At 37.8% G+C, this 23,774-nt stretch overlaps 3 protein-coding genes across 3 annotated transcripts; all 3 read left to right on the top strand.

Moving 5' to 3' along the window:
- Window positions 1-6,289: 6,289 nt before the first annotated feature.
- LOC122771108 (thrombin-like enzyme cerastocytin) lies at window positions 6,290-10,075 on the top strand. Its single transcript, XM_044028457.1, has 6 exons — window positions 6,290-6,359; window positions 6,853-7,045; window positions 7,790-7,969; window positions 8,070-8,131; window positions 8,920-9,065; window positions 9,370-10,075. The coding sequence occupies exons 1-6, from the start codon at window positions 6,314-6,316 to the stop codon at window positions 9,556-9,558; spliced, it is 816 nt and encodes a 271-aa protein (XP_043884392.1). The 5' UTR covers window positions 6,290-6,313; the 3' UTR covers window positions 9,559-10,075.
- Window positions 10,076-11,196: 1,121 nt separating this feature from the next.
- Window positions 11,197-14,241, top strand: LOC122770946 (cytohesin-4-like). Its single transcript, XM_044028181.1, has 8 exons — window positions 11,197-11,250; window positions 11,355-11,419; window positions 11,689-11,744; window positions 12,121-12,244; window positions 12,466-12,546; window positions 12,737-12,839; window positions 13,883-13,994; window positions 14,134-14,241. Exons 1-8 carry the CDS (start codon window positions 11,197-11,199, stop codon window positions 14,196-14,198), a joined length of 660 nt encoding a protein of 219 aa, XP_043884116.1. The 3' UTR covers window positions 14,199-14,241.
- A 610-nt stretch (window positions 14,242-14,851) lies between these two features.
- On the top strand, window positions 14,852-20,785 carry LOC122771110 (anionic trypsin-2-like). Its single transcript, XM_044028461.1, has 6 exons — window positions 14,852-16,444; window positions 16,967-17,153; window positions 17,866-18,045; window positions 18,146-18,207; window positions 19,068-19,207; window positions 19,961-20,785. Exons 1-6 carry the CDS (start codon window positions 16,399-16,401, stop codon window positions 20,120-20,122), a joined length of 777 nt encoding a protein of 258 aa, XP_043884396.1. The 5' UTR covers window positions 14,852-16,398; the 3' UTR covers window positions 20,123-20,785.
- The last annotated feature ends 2,989 nt before the right edge of the window (window positions 20,786-23,774 follow it).

Raw genomic sequence — 23,774 nt, 5'->3', positions numbered from 1 at the left:
AGGTATTATGTCCATTTACTAACTTGAGGGGTTCCAACATATTATTTGTGACTCACAGGTCCAGTGTGTAACATTTGGAAGAGTTATGTACGTTTGGCAAAGTGTGTAATTTCTTTCCTTTTTCCGATGAAGAAGAATGGTTTAGCCCTCTTTAACTCACTGCATACACCCACAAATAAGAGAGGGAGAGAGGACATGGTAGAGCGAGTAGAAGAATGGAGACAGTTATTATGAGAGAGTTCTGTGACGCACTTGGGGAGGCGGGGAGGGGTGAGTGGAGGAGTCCTCCGTGAATGCAATCAGCAGTCTCACCCATTGTGTGAAATGGGGAGAAAAAACAAGTGTCGGTTTCAGTGAATAAAAGATACCAGAAGATGTTGGCGACGTACATCACAAATGATTATTCTGGAACCTAAACCGAGTACTGGCACCTTGTGAGAAGTGTTGGTACTCAAAATAATAAAATTAAGAAGTGTACTGGCTAACTTCAAGAACTGGTCTAGCTCTAGTTCTTAAGCACTGGACCTTCAATGAGACAGGATAAATAAGAGTCTCAAACATAGGTCATTTGGGAATTACTGGTGTGGAAAGGTTTAAGTGCCATGAACCAAAAAGTGATCCACACAAGTATGTATACTGATCTGTTGGTCTATTTTGAGCAAATTTCCAGAAAATGACTAATGCCTGGCCCACATTTGAGGATAATTGGCCAGATATTGGTCCCCTTCTGGCTCTTACAACAATCGTGGGTGCCTTCCGATTGTAGGCTGATACTAACAGATTATCTGGCTAAATGATCCGGTAGTGTGAGGGGTTAACAGGCATCCTTCCCAATTTCAAATTGTAAGTATTAAACGTGTTATATAGATATTTACAACTGCCAAGTGTGTGGTCATGTGTCTTGACTGGATCATCTAGTCTGTGCTTCCTCAGGATTGAAAGACTGTATGTTTCCTGCTGTGTTCCTCAGATGCAAATGGGACAATGACCAGATCCAATTTTTGACGTAACTATAGAGATACCAAGTCGAAGAGAACAACTTGAAATAATCCACATCCTGCTCTCATGTTGCAAAACAGCACACTGAGCTTGACGTAGCTTCCACTGTTAATGTAGCTCGTGTACTCATTTAAGTTTGACAACCACAACAATAAAAGACATCAGTGTCTGGATAATTATTTTGGCTTTCTGAATAACAACGTCATATACTTTGCATCTTCAGGGAATCCATCACAGTAAGTATATAAGGAACCAGACTCATCCTCAGATATGACCCTGATGAAGCCAGAGTAACATTAAATTCTGATGGACTTGCAATAAAACCCCAAAGTCATTGTTGTTCAAGCTCAATTAAATCACAAACAATATATCTATTTTTTTATTCTTCACAAACAGTGTGCCTCTGGAACGGGTGTGGTGATTTATGGTGTCATTTCTTTCCGCAGCAGTGGTCATTATGCTACGCCATAAAGCAGCTGGATTTCAGATTACTATGCACGGATGGGGAACACTATTAGAGCCCCCATGGAATACAAGTGTACACTGTAAACTAAATTAAACTGTAAACCCCTCATAAATAAATGCAACCAGACATTCAAGATCTACAAGAAACTCTCATTGCTTCTCTTTGCCACAGCGCATTTGCAAAAACTGGAACATCTTTCTGTTGACGAACGCTCTTTTCTTAGTTCTTTATTGTTTTTACCTTCATCTGCAATCTCCACATCAAACTGGACACAACACAGCAGTGTTGTAATATAAATATATAGAAAACATCTCTTACTGTGTAGTATGCCAGGGAGAAATATATACTGTACCTGCCAGGAAAGCTGTTGGGTTGTTAAAGAAGAGTGTCAGGCCAATGTTGGCTGAAGACGGTCGAAGACTGTTTCTGATCGTACATCTACCTGCTACATGCCTTTTGATAAAAAAAAAATAATTGCACAATAAACCGAGCTCTTCAAAGAAATCATCCCTGCCTCTCTTGTATTGCTTTCAACTTCAAATCCATTAGTTCTTATCCTGCATGTCTGGGTTTTATCACCGTCATACCTTTGCAGTCACACATTTTTTTTATTCAAGCTGATGGAAAATAGTTTTGTTTTTGCAACTGGCTCAACCAAATATGGAACGTTTTAGCACATTTCAGAGAGAAGATTAAATTACAGAAAATTAATGATTTCCATCGATCAGCTACATTACTTATCTGTTCAGGGTTACAGGAACGGGAACTGACCCAGCTGAGTTTTTACACTTCTATGTGGTTTTAGCTTCTCATGCTGACTTGCAGTTGTGGTGTCACAGATAACAACAAGAGATGGACAACCTCAGGGTGAGAACAGCAGTTTTAAACCAACACCTCTTGTTATCATCACTCACATCAAAAATACATACAATCATAAAAACAAAAAAGAAACCACTTATTGTGGCCTTGAAAAACAGACATTTCAAAAAACTGGAATATGATCATTAATGTTTTAATGATCACACACCTGCATGTGTGATTTCTCAAGCTCCTCTCGTTTCCTACTACTCTTCAGGTCCCAGCTTCCACTCAACAGGCACCTCTGCTGTGGAACCAGCTCCCAATGACAGTTCGAAAGGCAGACACTCGCTCTGTATTTAAAGTTAGACATAAGGTCAAGGTCAAGGTCACATTTAGTTATAAAGCACATTTACAACAATCATCGCTGCCCAAAGTGCTGTACATCGGCAATAAAAAATGTCAGCAGAGTTAAAATACATAGTTAAATTACAAAAAATAGCAATAAAACTTAAAACTTTGCTTTTTGATAAAGATTATAGTTAGAGCTGGCTCAGGGAAACCTGGACCACCTTTTAGTTATACTGCTATAGACCTAGACTGCTGGGGGAATTTCAATATTCAGGGTATGAATACGAGTTTGTGTCTTTCCTTCCTTTCCCCTCTCTCCCTCTCTCTCTGTCCTCATCTTGCAAGTTGCAGGATCCAGATCCAGTTTTCGAGGCTATTACTATCATACATATCGTCATCATTATATATATTATACATTATGCTATAATTAAAAGTCGATATCAGTAGAATTTTTATCAACAGTCTTTGCTGCTGCTTATATAAATGACATTGTAGTTGTATAAACATGTCATCACTGACTCTAACTGTCTTGTATAAAGTTGTAACTTGATACAGTTGTATATCTGTTCCTGGTCTCTCTCTTCTGTCTCTCTCTCTCTCTCTCTATATATAGATAGATATACATATATCTATCTATATATATATATATATATATATATATATATATATATATAATATATACTGTATAGAAACGACCTGCACAGAACATTTTGATTACTTCTGCTGTGAGGGTGACTGGCTTTTTCACTTTGGTCTTCCTCCATCTGAAATCTACATGTTCAATCTGCAAGTCAGCATGAAAGGTTGTAACAGCACAAGCTGTAGATGTAAGATAACAGCTTGAAACAGGGTCGGTCCAAGCCTCCGCGGGGCCATTTATCAACGCTCATAATAAAGCAGTACATTTAATGATGCTTCTGGGGGAATTCTGCACAGCTGTAGCTGTGTTGCTTGCATCATCCCAATATCCAATCCAATCCAACTTTATTTGTTAAGCACTTTAAACAAACCACAATGGACCAAAGTGCTGTACAGAATAAATAAAAGGCATAATAAGTTAAAGGGTTTAAAATGAGATAAAACAGCTTAAAATAAATTAGAATCATAAAAACACAATAAGAAATAGCAGGCATACAATAAAAAACAATAAATTATATTCAAATTAAAATATATAAAATAAATAAAAACCAAACGTCTCATGAAGTGTCAAAGGCCAAAGAGAAAAGGTGGGTTTAAGAAGGGATTTAAAAACAGACAAGGACAAGGCCTGTCTTATGTGCAGAGGCAGATCATTCCAAAGTTTTGGAGCTGCGACAGCGAAGGCACAATCCCCTCTGAGCTTCCACCTGGTTTTAGGCACACTCAGGAGCAGCTGATCAGCTGACCTGAGAGAGCGAGCGGGTGAGTGTGGATGTAGAAGCTCGGAGAGGTAGGGCGGGACAAGACCATTCAGGGATTTAAAAACAAATAAAATCATTTTAAAATCGATCCTGAAGTGTATGGGCAGCCAGTGGAGTAAGGCTTAAATAGGGGAAATGTGCTCAAATTTACGTGTGCCAGTTAAAAGACGTGCGGCAGTGTTTTGTGCAGCTGGCAATGGAGGACGCACTAACCCCCACATAAAGTGAATTACAGTAATCCAGCCGAGTGGTGACAAAGGCGTGAATTACCATTTTAAAATGTTGCCTCGAGAGAATTGGCTTTATTTTGGCCAGCTGCCTCAATTGAAAAAAAGCTTGATTTAACAACAGACCTGATCTGGTTGTCAATCTTCAGATCAGAGTTGATTTTAACCCCCAGGTTTGTGATAGTGTGTTTTAAAAGCGGTGCCAAGCAGCCCAGATCTACTTGAGGGGTCCCAGTGGTGCCACCAAACACCATCACTTCTGTCTTCTTGTCATTGAAATTTAAAAGGTTCAGAGCCATCCAGGCCTTTATGTCATCAAGACACTCAAGTAGAATTTTAAAAGAGTATGCATCATTCTTTTTAATAGGCATGTAGATTTGATATATATATATATATATATATATATATATATAGATATATATAAAAATATATACATATGTGTATGTACATATATTTATATATATATATACTGTATAGAAACGACCTGCACAGAACATTTTGATTACTTCTGCTGTGAGGGTGACTGGCTTTTTCAATTTGGTCTTCCTCCATTTGAAATCTACATGTTCAATCTGCAAGTCAGCATTAAAGGTTGTAACAGCACAAGCTGTAGATGTAAGATAACAGCTTGAAACAGGGTCGGTCCAAGCCTCCGCTGGGCCCTTTATCAACGCTCATAATAAAGCAGTACATTTAATGATGCTTCTGGGGGAATTCTGCACAGCTGTAGCTGTGTTGCTTGCATCATCATCTGCTGTGCAGTGATTTAAAACCGGACTGGAAAACCTCAAGGATATTATTTTCCTCTAAAAGGCCATTACTTGACCATGGACTAGCTTCTCAAGTATTTTTGAGATAAAAGGCAGTTTGGAGATGGGCCGGAACTGCAGGGTCTAGACCAGGTTTTTTGATAAGAGGTTGCACTACTGCTTGTTTGAAACCTGTGGACAGACTGCTATTTAAAAACCAGAATAATAGATGGCCCTATAGTGTGGAAAACCTCTTTAAATAGTCGAGGAGGGACAGCATCATTTGGAGAACCTGAAGGCTTCAGCCGACCAACAACCTCTTGTAAAAAAGACATTGTCACAAGTTCAAACTGGTTAAAAACACCTCATATGCAGGAGGTGCGATAAGAGCCCTAACAGAAGAGACTTTGTCAATAAAAAAGTGCATAAAGTTCTCACAAACAGTGGTGGAGGCCTCCATACAGGCAGTCTGTGGGGCATTTAGAACCAAGTTAATGGTGTCAAACAAAACACGGGTCTTGTGACTGTTTGACAGGATAATGTCAGAGAAATGGTTTCTTTTAGCATTTTTCACGGTTGTCTGATAGCGACGGCAAGCTAAAAACAGGCAAACCATATGACAAAACAAGATCAAGTGTGTGTCCACGTTCCTGTGTGGGTCCAGACACAGACTGCACAAGATTAAAAGAGTCGATGAGGTGCAGGAATTCCTTCGCCATTGGCTTTTCAGGACAACACACATGAACATTAATATCTCAATATCACCTTGGTATGTTCTTACCCTTATATTGACTTTAATCTTAAATGGTAGCAAATTTGAAAGAATGGTCTTATGTTGGTTTTCACTTCACAAGAGTTTCACTAAATATGGTGGCAGCCTATAAAGTCACAAAATAAAACTATAGACATTTACATCATCATAATATACCATAACAACTTGTCTTTGGAAAGCTTAGAAGCAAGTGCGACAGTGTGTCGACGTTCCTGTCAGATCACAATGGATTTATGTGATTCTGAGACTGAAAATTATAGTATGTCATATTATTAAGATTATATTCACATTGTGAAATTTTCACAAATTCATCCTCTAGGCCGGATTGGACCTTCTGGTGAGCCGTGTCTGGCCCACAAGGCAAAAGCAAAAAAGTGACCTGACTTACAAATTCCACAAACAATATGATAATAATGATAATTAAAAAAAAATTGGTGTTACTGGGTCTCTTTCGCAATAACTGATAATGATCTCACATTATAAAAAGGTCATGGTTCCTCTTAAAAACCCACCACTGTTGCAGTTGGTGGACAGTCATTAGACAGCGAACGATGGTGATGGCTTCTCTTACACATCTGCTCTTTCTGCTGTGCGTCGGTAAGTGTTCAACAACGACGTTCTACATTTTTGGTTTACACTCTCAAATTTCAGACTAAGAAAGCATCTCTTTTTGGCTTCATCAAAAGGCTTTTCACAACTCGCTGATATGACATGTTTTTTTCAGAAATGACATGACATGCATGCATTTCAGAAAGTACATTTTGTTTTACTATATTCTGTAATAAATTGTTAATCACTGTATATACAGGCATTACTGCATTAGAAAATGGTGTGCCTCAAGGATCAATTTTAGGCCCATTGTCGTAGTATTTTTAGAACATTTATTATTTTAGACATACACATCATTTTATAGTTTTATTATGTTTAATTTATCATCACCACATTTGTTTCTTTTTAATGTTGTATTACCACATTTTTAATGCAGGACACAGGTGAATAAGAGCTTGATGTTCACTTCATGTTCCTTGAATACACAATGACAATGACAATGTTGTTCTTATTCATAAACATGGATTACTTTCTTCTTCAGGCGTCACAGTGAGCACAGTGGTGGATCTGCATAAGAGAATCATCGGCGGTGTGGGCTGTGGACATAATGACCGTCACTACCACGTCCAATTGAGGATGGTTGATAAAATTAAGGGACAATCAGGATTTTGTGGTGGCTCTCTGATCAGTGACCAGTGGATTCTGACCGCTGCTCACTGTCTGATACCAGGATGGTAAAAAACACACGAGAATTATTTTTTGATCATACCCTCAAATACTAATACAGATGCCCCGAGGCATTCCTCCATACCTGAAGGTCTTGTTCATTTTTATTGTCCAACACTCTTTTAGACTAATTTTCCTTTTGTTTTTATTGTTTTCAAGTATAGACTGTGTTGCCACTGGTGGAATAGCCACATTTCTCGTATAGGAAAACATATGTATATAGCCTTTAACTTAATGGATACGTAGTGTTTGGTCATAGATTTTCCTCAAGGCTGGGAACACTTAATATAAATTATGCTCTTTAATATGGAATTATTAATCAAATTAAGACTGTATTGTTCTGCAGGTTATGCCATATAATCAATGGTGATACATTGATATTAATGATTGTTAAGTGATAGCAGTCTATCACTACTGCTGTATGAATGTAGAAAAAACAAAACAAATTAATATGCCTCTCCCAGCTTTATTTAAAAAGGAACAATATTTCAGAGAGGTCATAGCAGTAAAATCGCAGGTGTAAATCATCAAAATAATGATGGGTGTGTTCCATTTAGCTTCTGAAGTTTCAGAACATTAGTTCCATGCATGCAGTCCAGATGTTCCCCCAATGTTAGGAACACTTAATGTACATTATGCTTGTTAATATGCAATTATTTCATGTCAATTTGCAGCTTTTTCAGTGCTGATGTACACAAATGGCTTGAGGCCATTGTTAACGTCACTGTTTTTTTTTAACCTGCCTCTTGCAGGACTATGTTTGCATATTTACGTGTGCATCCAGGTCCAGCAAGAACGGTGCAAATCACAGATTCACCCGTGACCTTCAAGGACAGAAACGGCAAGGAACACGACATCATGTTAGTGAAGCTCCCCTCAAAAACTCAAACCCAGACTGTTCAACTTCCCAACTGTCGAAATCGTCCCAAGCTGTGAGTTGTGATCTTTTTATTAACATGTAGAGAAAAATAATGTCAGATATACTTGTAATTATTTATTTATTTTTTTAAATTCAATTTGTTATTTTTGCAGAGGTGCTACAGTTCAGATAGCAGGTCATGGTGCTTCAACATCAGGCCCAAATAATGAAAGACGTGAGAACAATTCCATTAATTAATTACATTTATTACAAATATCAGCATACTGTGATCTTGTCTCGTCTTCAGAGATATTTAGGTTCTTTCATTTTGTCTTGAGACTGTGTTGCTATTAACCCTTTAACACCTAAGCCTCAAAATGTGTGTCTGGACTTTTAGACTTATTTTTACCATAAAAGAACCAGAAAATGAACCAGAGTAAGTTTTTCTAGAACAACTTTCAATATCTGGCAGTTTACTGCATGTTAATGTTGTGTTTTAACAATTTAAATTATTACATATTAAAAACATTATACATGGACACCGAAATATGAACAGTATAACATATATTTAAAATAACATTTATCGGAGTCTTTGTCTCAATATGCAAAAACAGTGCAGGCGTTTTTCCAACTCTCTCCTCTCTGGTGACAAAGACGCTGATTTGCCGGCTTCCTGCGACAGTGTGAAATTACCACAATAACCACACACTGGCTTTGACGTGCAACTTCTCAGCTTTCAAAAACCGTCGTCTGCTCGGTGTTAAAGGGTTAACTTGTTAACATTAGTGTGTTTGTATTAGACTGTGTTTTAATTACGTTAAATTTAAAAAAAAAGTTTGTAGCCTCAGAATAACAGTTTCATGTACTTTAGGTGGTGACCAATCAGTAGCAGCAGCAGAAACTAACCACTTTAAATGAATTATTCTTAAAAATACATACAATTGGATTTATTTCATCGTATATCTATAAGTCTGCTTTGTAATTGTCTGTGTCACATTTCTAACGACTCATTATCATTATCAGAACCTGGTTATACAGCTACTCTCCAATGTGCCAATACCAACCTTGTGGAATGTGAAGACTTAATAAACATTTTAAAAAGGATCAAAGAGTATGATGGTCATGAACAATGGATGTGTGGCCAAAAACCTGGCGTGGATATATGCAAAGTGAGTTTATCTTAGAGATCAAATTGCGGTAGTATTTGTTTATTTGTTTGTTTTATAGGTCAGAAGCAAACAAAATATAATACATTTTTTGTCTTCTTTTTTTAATTTAAGCAGAGGTGGAAAGTTGTGGAAAGAAACATTTACTCGCATTACTGTAATTTAGTAGGTTTTTGTGTCATTCTTTCCACCTCTGAATTTAAGTATATACTTGATAGGGTTGTTGAGTGTTCTGGTGTTGTAACTATGCATATAGATTGTTTATGTGATTGTTGTGTGCGTATTGTTTTCTGTTTGCCTCTTGCAGGGTGACTCTGGTGGAGGAGTGGTTTACCAGAACAGGATATATGGTGTCATTGTCGGGGGCAATCCCGACTATACGTGTACAAGCCCAGCAGCATTTATGGACATCTGTCATAAACCATACATTCAATGGATCAAGAGAACCATTGGCAAAGAAAATGTCTGGTTAAAGGGTCTAATTTCTTGTGGTTAAAAGCCATTTCACATTTTTGCTAAAAAGTTGCTGAAAATTCATGAATTCATTTTGGGAAATTTAAATTTGCAAAAACACAACAGTACACTTTTTTTCCGGTTCATCATCATCATCATCATCATCATCATAATAATAAGACTAATAACAGTCTGCTCTTCTTTAAGCATTAATAACACACTTGTTTCTTTATTGAAATTAAAGGGGCCAAGTCTTATTTTAAACAATAACAAAATGACTACAAGGAAATTATTAGTGAAGAATTTTGACAGTTTTTTTTTTGTTTGTTTTTTTTAAACAAAAAAAGATAGAAAAATAAAACTTGCATGACTGGAATTCTTGCTTTCAACAGGCTGCTATTCTGTTTACAAAAAAAAACCAAAACCTGATCCAAAATAAACAACAATTACAACCAAAATTTTGCACAATAGTGTGTAGCAACGTGAAAGTAAGCTTAGCAATTGTACCAAGTATTTGCTGTGCACAAATCTGATTTATTCAATAAATAAACAAGTGTTTATTTTTTGTCCTCATTTATTCTTCTCTTACTGTTTGTTTCCATAGTGATCGCACATGCCATATAAGGTTTGTTATGGAGACAGTCATCATGAAAAGCAAAATTTAATTTCAATCTGTTTTTATTGTCACTAAGGCACCATTTTTTGTAGTTCTGTCTAGAGGAGGGTTAACCCTACAGGGGGTTAACACAGCTAACCCTAAAATCATAGAGTTTGGCGAAACACACTGTAAGGGTGGGGTGGTCCTGTGGTCTTGATCTCGACACAGAGGGATGACAGCTGCCATTTTCACCACGACATCCTCTACGCTGATGACAAACACGTATACATTTAAGTTACTTACACCTGATATTCAAACAAGCTCTTTTTCAGCAGAAAACCCTGAGAAGACAGTGACCATTCGAACTGTTCCTCAAAACCTCCAGTATTCAATATTAGCAGTTGTGCGTGCATAGGTCTAAATGTGTGTTTATCGAGAAATGTGAAAACCACAACACCTGTGTTGCAGGTTCTTCAGAGAAAACCACATTTCCTTTTTCATTTCTATGTTTACATGCAAGATACAGAGATGCAGTATGTAAATTCAAATCACTCAAATCATTGCAAAGCAGGGTAAAACCCCAGGACACAGAGCATTTAGGCTGCTTTTTTTTCCCATTACTATGTTAAAACGTATATACAGAGGCTATAAGAATGTGCAAAATAGAGAGTCTTATATACTTTTTTTCCCAGCACAACCTATAGGCAATCTGATAACATGTTTTGTGTTATCATTTTCACCAGTTACATAAACACACCTGAGCAAAAAGTACTAAAAATCGGAATTGAGTTTGTGAAATTTGTGAAATTTGGAAATATGTCACATTTCAAAGTTTGCTTGGCTCATTTTTATTAACAAAAATAGAAGAACAATTGAATTTTGGAGTTTGAATTTTGACTTGACAACACATGGTAAATTCCCACTGCAATTTACCATGGGTGCACCTGTGGTACAGATCCGTGCCACGTGAGCACTAAGGGTTAACGCATGATTATCATATGTAAAATTACAGACAATCCGTCCAATGTTTGGTTCAATATATTTTTCCAATCAGTTTCCTCAGACTTTACAGAAGATGAGAAGATGGAGATTGAGAGCATTAAGACGTATAAGAAAGACCTTTTGGACGAAATCCAGGTGAGATACAGTACATTCAGACATCAGAATATCTGTTATCTGCATCCATATTTAACTCCAACTTAAACTTTTATTATATTAAAACATTCTTCTTCCCTGTACAGAAGTTAAAGATGGAGATCGACAACGTGATGGCCGAGGTACTCAGCTTTGAGTTTGCGGAGGAAAAGTGAGTTTCGACCCCGCACCTGTTTGAACGCGAGTTCTCCAACCTCAGATACTTGCGTTGCATTTTCACAATGGCTTTCTGACATAGTTTGACTCACTCACTCACCATAAGGTTAGAAATGTGGCCGCCTTGTGAAGATCTCCCTTTTTTTTGAAAAATGTTTCTGGTTTTCTTTTTTTAATCATCATATCAAAAGAATAGCTTTATTTGAGATTCAGTATCAGTGTATTCTTAGAGGACAGAGAACGTCTGTTTCTGGGCCTCGTCAGGGGATTTCCAGTCAGGGGGTCAATGCAGTCACCTACAGTATGTAGGAAACCGAGAGGTGAGAGAGGAGTCATTTCTCACAGTCTGCAGTGCCATGATTAAATGTCACAAGTTCCTAAGCGTGGGCTCTCATTGACTCTAATAATAAGCTGTATAACCATGAAGGTAAACTATACCAGCATTTAAGTGAGAGATGTTGCACGGCAGTTTGGGATATACGGTATACTGTACATGCATATAATATCAGTGTGAGTAAATACCAAATGTTGATTTTTACAAAAAAGAGATGAGCTCATTATGAAAACACAGCAGAGTGTGATTCACTACATCACAAACCGAGAACGCTGTACTTCCCTCTGCATGTTCAGCTTTACGTGAAACTATTTATCCGCTTATCAATTTTACATCCTGTGCGTGTGAATGTCTGTGTGCAGGGAATCCGGTACCTGGTGGAAAACAAGCTGCTGGGTGGAAGTGCTCAGTCCATCGCCGAGTTCCTCTACAAGGAGGAGGGGCGATAAAAAACAAAACGGCGATAGGGGAATTTCTTGGAGAAAGGACACGGAGGATTTGAGATGCTATAAAGTAAAGAGGTGATAAAAGAAGGGATGGAAAACCATGAAAGGCCCAGTGGATTGGCTTAAGTAGGAAGAGGTGGTGTGAAGGAGGAAAAGAAAGTAGCAGGATGAGAACAGACAGATGGTAAAGGCAGGTTCCAACAAGGTGAATACTTTCTGCCGGTGTCATGTTTCATATTCTACCTCCTTTCTCCTCCACAGGGAGGAGCTCCACCTCCAGACCCTGAAGGCCTTTGTGGAGCTGCACGAGTTCTCTGACCTCAACCTGGTCCAGGCCCTGAGGTCAGCTCTCACCCCACCTTCACTTGTTTACATCAAAAATAACAGCAGAGCATCTGTGAAATATAATAATAGGTGGCATGGTCGTTTCCTCCAGAAGCCAACAAGGAGATAAGAATATTGTGAATTGCATAATTAACTCGGTTTGAATGGTAAAATAAGTCTATTTCGCTATAATCATGCTGAACACCAGCCTCCACAACCCCAACGTGAAGGACAGGACCACGCTGGACCGCTTCAATTCCATGAACAGAGGCATCAACAACGGCGAGGACCTGCCCGATGATCTGCTCTCGGTGAGAACGTCCGACCTCATGACAATGATGACCACAGCTGTCATTTTCATCTTCTGGCATTGTCTGGGTCACCCGTTATTACTTGTGGGGATAATTAAAGTTAAAGTCTCAATACAATACATCATACAGGGAAGGACACAAAAAATAAAAGTATATTAACTATAAAAACTAATAAAAAAAAAAGAAACAAATACATATTTGACAGTTTCTGTCTGGTTGTGTTATATCATAATGGTGGCTTGAACACATAGGGCAGCCCATGGCCAAGTGGAAAGGGAACTTGGCTTGCAACTAAAGGGTTGCCATAGTGCTCAGTGGCTGTTCACTGCTCCTAATTCTAGGAAGGCTTCTAGTAGAGGATGGCTTAAATGCACGACTGATAAAGGACTCATTCATTTAGTTATTTATTTTTACAAGGACAAGAATCTGTAGACTATGTGCTGGTGTGAACACACCCATGATCCTACCAGTCTCACTGCAGATTCAGCGTCACTTCAGTTTGTCTCCCTTTCTTTATGTTTTTTATTTGACCAGAAGAGACCATGTTTGGTTGGTTTTGGAAAGGGCGGAGCTGGGGAAGATCCAACACACTCCCTGTAAAATCCCACCATAGTGACGCCCTGAATCTGTGGTCTCAAACTCCATATGAGTTTCAGACCGAGGCCAACGTTGAATGTGAATAAAATATGAAACCTTCCCGTGACTCCCCTGAAACCAAGTGTTTTCTAAGGCCTGAATTCTCTTCACTGTGATATCAAGTCAACGTGACCCACAGGCTCCAGGCGTTTGAGACCTCTTCCCTAAATCACACCCTGCTTAATCGTCTGCTTTGAACCAAAATTGACAAAGTGGACATCGTACTAATCATTGAGAATCCACAGAATCCTGAGCAAAACAATAATAAATCAAGGGAAAAGTAAGCTCATTTCCATCTAGACTTGTTTCACATTGGCTTCACTTTCTAGACACGGAGCACAGGAAATGTGGGTTGATTTCTGTCATCACATTGTTTGAACTATTCTGAACTACTGCCTTCTCCTCAGAAACTGTACGAGAGCATTCGTAGTGAACCCTTCAAAATTCCAGAGGACGACGGGAACAATCTGACTCACACTTTCTTCAACCCCGACAGAGAAGGATGGCTTTTGAAACTGGGTAAAACAACCGTCCTCGGTGTCATGCAGTACTTTTTGCATAACCCAAATATTTGCATCCTGATTTACCTGCGGTGCAGGTGACAGTTTGAACGACGACACAGATAATGACGGCGATTGCGCTTGTGTCTGCGTTTCAGGAGGCCGAGTGAAGACGTGGAAGAGGCGATGGTTCATCCTGACCAGTGTTGGGAACGTTACTTAAAAAAAAAAGTAATTCGTTATAGTTACTCACTACTTGTTCCAAAAAGTAACTGAGTTAGTAACTGAATTACTCTATAATAAAAAGTAACTCGTTACCAGGGAAAGTAACTATTTGCGTTACTGTTAAAAAAAGTTGTCAAAGAATTTGGATTTTTTTGTGTAGTTTTCACAAGTCAGTTGAAATGAGTAGAACAGACATATGTTTGTACATAACTTTCTATATTTATTGCAGGTCGACAGACGGCAAGATGTTTATCCTGCACTTCAAGTATTATCAGTTACAACATATAAAGAGCATTTAACTCTAGCAAATTAAATCAAACTCCCTCAACCTGAGACAACAAAAGTAAACTTTTAAACAACAAAAAAGTGTGTTTAGCTCTGTAGTCTTATTCTTAATTGAATAAATCAAACTCTCAATAATCGGTGTTTTTGGCAACTCACTTTGCTTGTGCCATTGTGAGATGCTTCATTAAATTAGAATTGCTTACAACGGATGTCGACAAAGTTTTTGCTCCGGGACATAATGTACACATTACTTGCCTTTGATCACAATGAACTTGAAGTAGTGATTTTATCGCCACAAACAATGAAAGTGCCAACTTTACATCGGAGTCCTGACTCGCCATCTCTGCTGCTTCATCGATTCTCTGTTTAGCTGTTGTGTGCGTGTGTGTTTGTGTGTGTGTGTGTGTGTGTGTAGCACGTATGCTGGAATGCGTGAAACATGACTCTGCCTTGGTCAATCATAATCGCTTACCTCGTTATTAACCCGCCTCCTCACCAGCTGTGAGCCAGGGGTGCGTTGGGATTACACTGTTCATTCAATCAATGCATAGTAACGCACCGCATTTTACTTTCCAGTAACGTTAACGGCGCTGTAACGAAGGGAAAAGAAATGAGTTAGATTACCCCGTTACTGAAAAAATAACGCTGTTACCTAACGCCGTTCTTTTAAACGGCGTTATTCCAAACACTGATCCTGACTGACAACTGTCTCTACTACTTTGAATTCACCACTGTAAGTTCTAAGTGTGTGGTTTACACTCTCAAATTTAAGACTAAGAAAGCATCTCTTTTTGGCTTCATCAAAAGGCTTTTCACAACTTGCTGATATGACTTGTTTTTATGACATGTTTTTTCAGAAATGACATGACATGCATGCATTTCAGAAAGTACATATTGTCTTACTATATTCTGTAATAAATTGTTAATCACTGTATATACAGGCATATCTGCATTAGAAAATGGTGTGCCTCAAGGATCAATTTTAGGCCCATTGTCGTAGTATTTTTAGAACATTTATTATTTTTTGACATACACGTACACATAAACATACACGTTTTTTATTTGACCAGAAGAGACCATGTTTGGTTGGTTTTGGAAAGGGCGGAGCTGGGGAAGATCCAAGGGGGTGGAATCTTATGGAGAGGTCCATTGACTGGCAGGTCACTGGGGGTCACACTCCCTGTAAAATCCCACCATAGTGACGCCCTGAATCTGTGGTCTCAAACTCCATATGAGTTTCAGACCGAGGCCAACGTTGAATGTGAATAAAATATGAAACCTTCCTGTGACTCCCCTGAAACCAAGTGTTTTCTAAGGCCTGAATTCTCTTCACTGTGATATCAAGTCAACGTGGCCCACAGGCTCCAGGCGTTTGAGACCTCTTCCCTAAATCACACCCTGCTTTATCGTTTGCTTTGAACCAAAATTGACAAAGTGGACATCGTACTAATCATTGAGAATCCAGAGAATCCTGAGCAAAACAATAATAAATTAAGGGAGAAGTAAGCTCATTTCCATCTAGACTTGTTTCACATTGGCTTCACTTTCTAGACACGGAGCACAGGAAATTTCTGTCATCACATTGTTTGAACTATTCTGAACTACTGCCTTCTCCTCAGAAACTGTACGAGAGCATTCGTAGTGAACCCTTCAAAATTCCAGAGGACGACGGGAACGATCTGACTCACACTTTCTTCAACCTCGACAGAGAAGGATGACTTTTAAAACTCGTCCTCTGTGTCACGCAGTACTTTTTGCATAACCCAAATATTTGCATCCTGATTTACCTGCGGGTGCAGTGACAGTTGCTTTGAACGACGACACAGATAATGACGGCGATTACGCTTGTGTCTGCGTTCCTCTTAAAAACCCACCACTGTTGCAGTTGGTGGACAGTCATTTGACAGCGAACGATGGCGATGGCTTGTCTTACACATCTGCTCTTTCTGCTGTGCGTCGGTAAGTGTTCAACAACGACGTTCTACATTTTTGGTTTACACTCTCAAATTTCAGACTAAGAAAGCATCTCTTTTTGGCTTCATCAAAAGGCTTTTCACAACTTGCTGATATGACTTGTTTTTATGACATGTTTTTTCAGAAATGACATGACATGCATGCATTTCAGAAAGTACATTTTGTCTTACTATATTCTGTAATAAATTGTTAATCACTGCATTAGAAAATGGTGTGCCTCAAGGATCAATTTAATGGCCCATTGTCATAGTATTTTTAGAACATTTATTATTTTAGACATACACTTCATTTTATAGTTTTATTATGTTTTATTTGTCATCACCACATTTGTTTTTCTTATATTTTTACTTTTTGTCATTGCATTGTTCTTTTTAATGTTGTATTACCACATTTTTAATGCAGGACACAGGTGAATAAGAGCTTGATGTTCACTTCATGTTCCTTGAATACACAATGACAATGACAATGTTGTTCTTATTCATAAACATGGATTACTTTCTCCTTCAGGCGTCACAGTGAGCACAGTGGTGGATCTGCAGAAGAGAATCATCGGCGGTGTGGGCTGTGGACATAATGACCGTCACTACCACGTCCAATTTAGGATGGATAATGGAACTCATGAAACATTGTGTGGTGGCTCTCTGATCAGTGACCAGTGGATTCTGACCGCTGCTCACTGTCTGATACCAGGACGGTAAAAAACACACTAGAATTATTTTTTGAGTCTCATACCCTCAAATACAGATGCCCCGAGGCATCCCTCCATCCCTGAAGGTCTTGTCCATATTTATTGTCCAACACTCTTTTAGACTAATTTTCCTGTGTTGCCACTGCTGGAATAGCAACATTTCTCGTATAGGAAAACATATGTATATAGCCTCTAACTTAATGGATACTTAGTGATTGGTCATAGATTTTCCCCAAGGCTGGGAACACTTAATATAAATGATGCTCTTTAATATGGAATTATTAATCAAATTAATACTGTATTGTTCTGCAGGTTATGCCATATAATCAATGGTGATACATTGATATTAATGATTTTTAAGTGATAGCAGTCTATCACTACTGCTGTATGAATGCAGGAAAAAACAAAACAAATTAATATGCCTCTCCCAGCTTTATTTAAAAAGGAACAATATTTCAGAGAGGTCATAGCAGTAAAATCGCAGGTGTAAATCATCAAATTAATGATGGGTGTGTTCCATTTAGCTTCTGAAGTTTCAGAACATTAGTTCCATGCATGCAGTCCAGATGTTCCCCAATGTTAGGAACACTTAATGTACATTATGCTTGTTAATATGGAATTATTTCATGTCAATTTGCAGCTTTTTCAGTGCTGATGTACACAAATGGCATGAGGCCATTGTTAACGTCACTGTTTTTTTTTAACCTGCCTCTTGCAGGACTATGTATGCAGATTTAGGTGTGCATCCAGGTCCAGCAAGAACGGTGCAAATCACAGATCCACCCGTGACCTTCAAGGACAGCAACGGCAGGACACACGACATCATGTTAGTGAAGCTCCCCTCAAAAACTCAAACCCAGACTGTTCAACTTCCCGACTGTCAAAATCCTCCCAGGCTGTGAGTTGTGATCTTTTTATTAACATGTAGAGAAAAATAATGTCAGATATAATTGTAATTATTTATTTATTTTTTTAAATTCAATGTGTTATTTTTGCAGAGGTGATACAGTTCAGATTGCAGGTCATGGTGCTTCAACATCAGGCCCAAATAATGAAAGACGTGAGAACAATTCCATTAATTAATTAAATTTATTACAAATATCAGCATACTGTGATCTTGTCTTGTGTTCAGAGATATTTAGATTCTTTCATTTTGTCTTGAGACTGTGTTGCTATTAACCCTTTAACACCTAAGCCTCAAAATGTGCGTCTGGACTTTTAGACTTATTTTTACCATAAAAGAACCAGAAAATGAACCAGAGTAAGTTTTTCTAGAATAACTTTCAATATCTGGCAGTTTACTGCATGTTAATGTTGTGTTTTTACAATTTAAAATATTACATATTAAATACATTATACATGGACACCAGATTTTGAAATATGAACAGTATAACATATATTTAAAATAACATTTATCTGAGTCTTTGTCTCAATATGCAAAAACAGTGCAGGCGTTTTTCCAACTCTCTGCTCTCTGGTGACAAAGACGCTGATTTGCCGGCTTCCTGCGACAGCCACAAGTGAAATTACCGCAATAACCACACACTGGCTTTGACGTGCAACTTCTCAGCTTTCAGAAACCGCTGGAATTTTTCCGATAGCACAAACCGTCGCATAAGTGCAGTATTGCAAAGTGTGTCGTCTGCTCGGTGTTAAAGGGTTAACTTGTTTACATTAGTGTGTTTGTATTAGACTGTGTTTTAATTCGATAAATTTAAAAAAGTTAGGGTTTTGTAGCCTCAGAATAACAGTTTCATATGTACTTTAGGTGGTGACCAATCAGTAGCAGCAGCAGAAACTAACAACTTTAAATGAATTATTCTTAAAAATACATACAATTGGATTTATTTCATCGTATATCTATAAGTCTGCTTTGTAATTGTATGTGTCACATTTCTAACGACTCATTATCATTATCAGAACCTAATTATACAGCTGCTCTCCAATGTGCCGATACCACCATTGTGGACTGTCAACGCATAAAAAGGATGAAAAACTATCATACTTATGCTCATGAACAATTGATGTGTGGCCAAAAACCTGGCGTGGACGCATGCAAAGTAAGTAATTAAGATCTTAGAGACCAAATTGCGGTAGTATTTGTTTATTTGTTTGTTTTATAGGTCAGAAGCAAACAAAATATAATACATTTTTTGTCTTCTTTATTTAATTTAAGCAGAGGTGGAAAGTTGTGGAAAGAAACATTTACTCGCATGACTGTAATTTAGTAGGTTATTGTGTCATTTGTAATTTTACTTTTACTCAAGTATGTTTTTTTGGAAGTACTGTACTTCACTACATTTTAAATCACAGCCGTTACTGAGTAAAAAAAAGGTTGGCCTGAAATTTAAAAAAACAAACAAACACCGGAAACTTTGGCAGTGAATGATGAGGACAGGTGAGTGATGAGGACAGGTGAGTGATAAGGACAGGGTGTGTGATGAGGACAGGTGAATGATGAGAACAGATGGGTGATGAGGACAGGAATGAATGGGTGATGAGGACAGGTGAATGATGAGGACAGGGACAGGTGAATGATGAGGACAGGTGAATTGGTGTTAATTAAGGTCCCTCAGTGAGTGAGAAATTTCAACTTTAACTTGAGTACAGACCAGTACATTTATTTGTACTGAAGTAAAAATTTTATCAAAATAGTGGTACTTTAACTTGAGTAGAATATTTCTGTACTCTTTCCACCTCTGAATTTAAGTATATAATTGATAGGGTTGTTGAGTGTTCTGGTGTTGTAACTATGCATGTAGATTGTTTATGTGATTGTTGTGTGCGTATTGTTTTCTGTTTGCCTCTTGCAGGGTGACTCTGGTGGAGGAGTTGTTTACAAGAACAGGATTTATGGTGTCATTGTCAGGGGCAATGCCAACTATACGTGTACAACCCCAGCAAAATTTATGGACATCTGTCATAATCCATACATTCAATGGATCAACAGAATCATTGCCCAAAGCGCTGGTTAAAGGGTCTAAATTGTTGTGGTTAAAAGCCATTTCACATTTTTGCTTAAAAAGTTGCTGAAAATTCATGAATTCATTTCGGGAAATTTAAATTTGCAAAAACACAACAGTATGCTTTTTTTCTGTTCATCATCATCATAATAATAATAAGACTAATAACAGTCTGCTCTTTTTTAAGCATTAATAGCACACTTGTTTCTTTATTGAAATTAAAGGAGCCACAATTGTGTTGTGTTCATTTTAAAAGTCTTATTTTAAAAGATAACAAAATGACTATAAGGAAATTATTAGTGAAGAATTTTGACAGGTTTTTTTTTTCTTTAAAACAAAAAAAGATAGAAAAAATAAAACTTGCATGACTGGAATTCTTGCTAGAAAAAAACTAGAATTAGAACTAAATTAGACCCTATTCATAGTCATTTTTCATGGCCCACCCACAGCACCTTTGCGGCCAACCAGGGGACCGCAACCCAGGCTTTGGTAATCACTGGGATAGTAATAGTAGTAAAATATAACACAGTGGGCATAGACCTGATCCAAAATAAACAAAAAATACAACCAAAATTTAGCACAATAGTGTGTAGCAACGTGAAAGTAAGCTTAGCAATTGTACCAAGTATTTGCTGTGCACAAATCTGATTTATTCAATAAAAAAACAAGTGCTTATTTTATGTCCTCATTTATTCTTCTCTTACTGTTTGTTTCCATAGTGATCGCACATGCCATATAAGGTTTGTTATGGAGACAGTCATCATGAAAAGCAAAATTTCATTTCAATCTGTTTTTATTATCACTAAGGCATCGTTTTTTTGTATTTATTTATTTACTTATGTGGCTTTACTAAGTATTCAACCTGTGTGCACATGTCAAGTAAAAGTCCAGGACATGCTAATGCCAGTGAGCGTAGAGTGTCCCTGTATTGATCCAGACCTGTGCTGTCAGCCTCATGTTCCTTGTAATCATCAAGTCAAGTATAATCTAGGTTGAAAAGGCTGCCTTTCACTCTGCTGCAACAAACCAGGAGCCTTTTTACCAGCTGCTGTTCAACAAATCACTAAGCCACTGAAGAGGCTTTCAGCTGTAAAGAAAGAGCTTTTGCTTTAAAGCCGAGACTTATGATACAAATCTATTCAACCACGTCTACTGTAACACAACATATAGAGTTTTTTACCGATTAAGAGCATAAACGTTTATTTCCCCCGTCCTGGTTTGACAGATTTTCTACAATCGTGCTTATCATTAGTTTGGTTTGCTGTTCTCTTCTGTGAATGCACCGTTTTCACACCCTCTGCACTGTTCATCAGTTAAATTCACAAAGCAATCACCGGTAATCAAGTGCAGGGCAATTTCCCTCGACTTCCATTTCCAAAACTCACACTAAAATAGATATTGCACAGCGGAATTGGCCACAACCTTTATGACCAAAAAATCAGTTATTACAGGCACAGCAGGATTTCATTAAAATGGATCTGGATGCTGAAGACAAGAAGAGACAGGAACTCAAGTCACATCTGCAAATTTAAGGACTTGAGACTTGACTAATGTTGGTAAAGTTGGTAAAACTAGTTCATGCTTTTGTTACATCTAGATTAGATTACTGTAATCCCAGGATGTTCCAACAAGTCTGTTAGAACCCTTCAGTTAATTTAAACTGCTGCAGCACGAGTTCTGACAGGAACTAGAAAGAAAGACCATATAACTCCAGTGTTAGCTTCTCTACACTGGCTCCTCGTGCAGGTTAGACTTGAAGGTTAAGATTTGAGACTTGTTTGAGACTTGAAGGTTAAGACTTGAGACTTGGTCGAGACTTGAAGGTTAAGACTTAGGGCTTGGTAGAGAATTCGAGACTTGTGAGTTAAGATTTGAGACTTGTTGAGACTTGAAGGTTGAAGACTTGTTGAGACTTGAGAGGTTAAGATTTAGGACATTGAGACTTGAAGGTTAAGACTTGAGACGACTTGTTGAGACTTGAAGGTTAAGACTTGAGACTTGAGACTTAGAAGACTTGAATTCTAAGGTTAAGACTTGAGACTTGAAGGTGAGACTTATTAAGAGACTTGATTCGAGACTTTTGGTTAAGATCTTGAGACTTGTTGTTGGGTTTGAGGTTAAGACTTGAGACTTGTTGGACTTGAAGAGTTAGACTTGTTAGAACTTAGGGTAGAGAGACTTGATTCAAGACTTGAAGGTTAAGACTTGGACTTGTTAGAGACTTGAAGTTAAGACTTGAGACTTGTTGAGAACTTGAAGGTTAAGACTTGAGACTTGGTGAGACTTTAGATTCGAACTTGCTTGAGACTTGGGTTAAGATTTGAGACTTACTTGAAGGTTAAGATTGGAGAGTTAAGATTTGGGAACTTGTTGAGACTTGAAGGTTAAGACTTCTTGCCTCGAGACTAGAGTTGGGTCATTTAGAGACTTGAAGTTAGATTTGAACTTATTTCAAGTTGAAGACTTGACGGTTAAGATTTGAGACTTGTTCGAGACTTGAAGGTTAAGACTTGAGACTTGCTCGAGACTTGAAGGTTAAGATTTGAGACTTACTTTCCAGACACAAAGATTTATGGAAACGTAGAACTCTCGTTACCTAACAAGAAAAGTATCTCATTATCATATCTTGTAATAATGTCTTTTTCTCCTCTGTGGCAGTTCCTTGCTTCTGTTGAGCTTAATATACGCCCTCTACACAGTCAAAACAATATGTCAACTGTCTTGTTTTGGTTTGGTTTCATGCTTTTGCTATTAAAATAAGCATGCAAAAAAATTAATAACACAAATTGGATTTTCTACTTCTATGATGTCTACATAGTACAGCAAACAAGATCAATAGATCCAATTGTTTGTCCTTCTATGACGTTAACACTGGAATCATTTGTTCAACAAATCATGACTGATGTTTCCCACCTGGTGAGTTGCTGAGTGTAACTTGTAACTTCTTCCCCGTTCATTTGCATCATTAATCAACGAGACACTGTTAATCAGTCTAAAGAAATAAGTCAGATTAATGCTGCTGTCCTCAAAGTGAGATAGATGGTGTTTGTTTCTAACAGACGGCAGAAATACAATCACTTATAACTTGGTGTCACTGCTGGGATTGTGCGGACTGGGCTTGAGGACTTTTCACGTAGAATTTATTCGGTGTCAGTATCCGGATTTCAATATCAGTACCCAGCAGGTTTTTAGTACTTCACTTTCGGGGACACTTTAAAAAATGTTTTTTTCTTTCTCGTTAGATAATGTGGTACAGCTGGTGGTCCAACTAAAGCCAATAAAAGTGTGAAATAACACCCCAACTCCATAAATGATCCATCTGGTGAGTGATATACCTGACGTCTATATCGATGAAACGGTTAATGAAGTTTTATCCTTTTTTCTTCTTCTTCCTTTTTCCGTGGGCAGGGTCGTAATTATCCCTCGAGGTGATCACTCTTGTTAGAATTTGTTCCCACAAGATGCTTCTTTGTTCCTCTCCATCCATCTCCATGACACAAGTGTTTCTTCAATTCCTGCTGTTTTTGTTTCTAAGCTGTTCATTCATTCCATTTCTAAATTAAAAAAAATCTCATCAAATGTTTTTATTTTTTTTTGTGATTTGTTAAAATACAAGTATAGTGTTTGGCTCTTTTATGCTGAATTTTCTTCCAAATTCTTTTCA

This window comes from Solea senegalensis, linkage group LG6, assembly GCF_019176455.1.
Source record: "Solea senegalensis isolate Sse05_10M linkage group LG6, IFAPA_SoseM_1, whole genome shotgun sequence".
Classification (NCBI taxonomy): domain Eukaryota; kingdom Metazoa; phylum Chordata; class Actinopteri; order Pleuronectiformes; family Soleidae; genus Solea; species Solea senegalensis.
The sequence above is the reverse complement of the archived record's forward strand: the minus strand, read 5'-3'. Positions and strand labels throughout refer to the sequence as shown.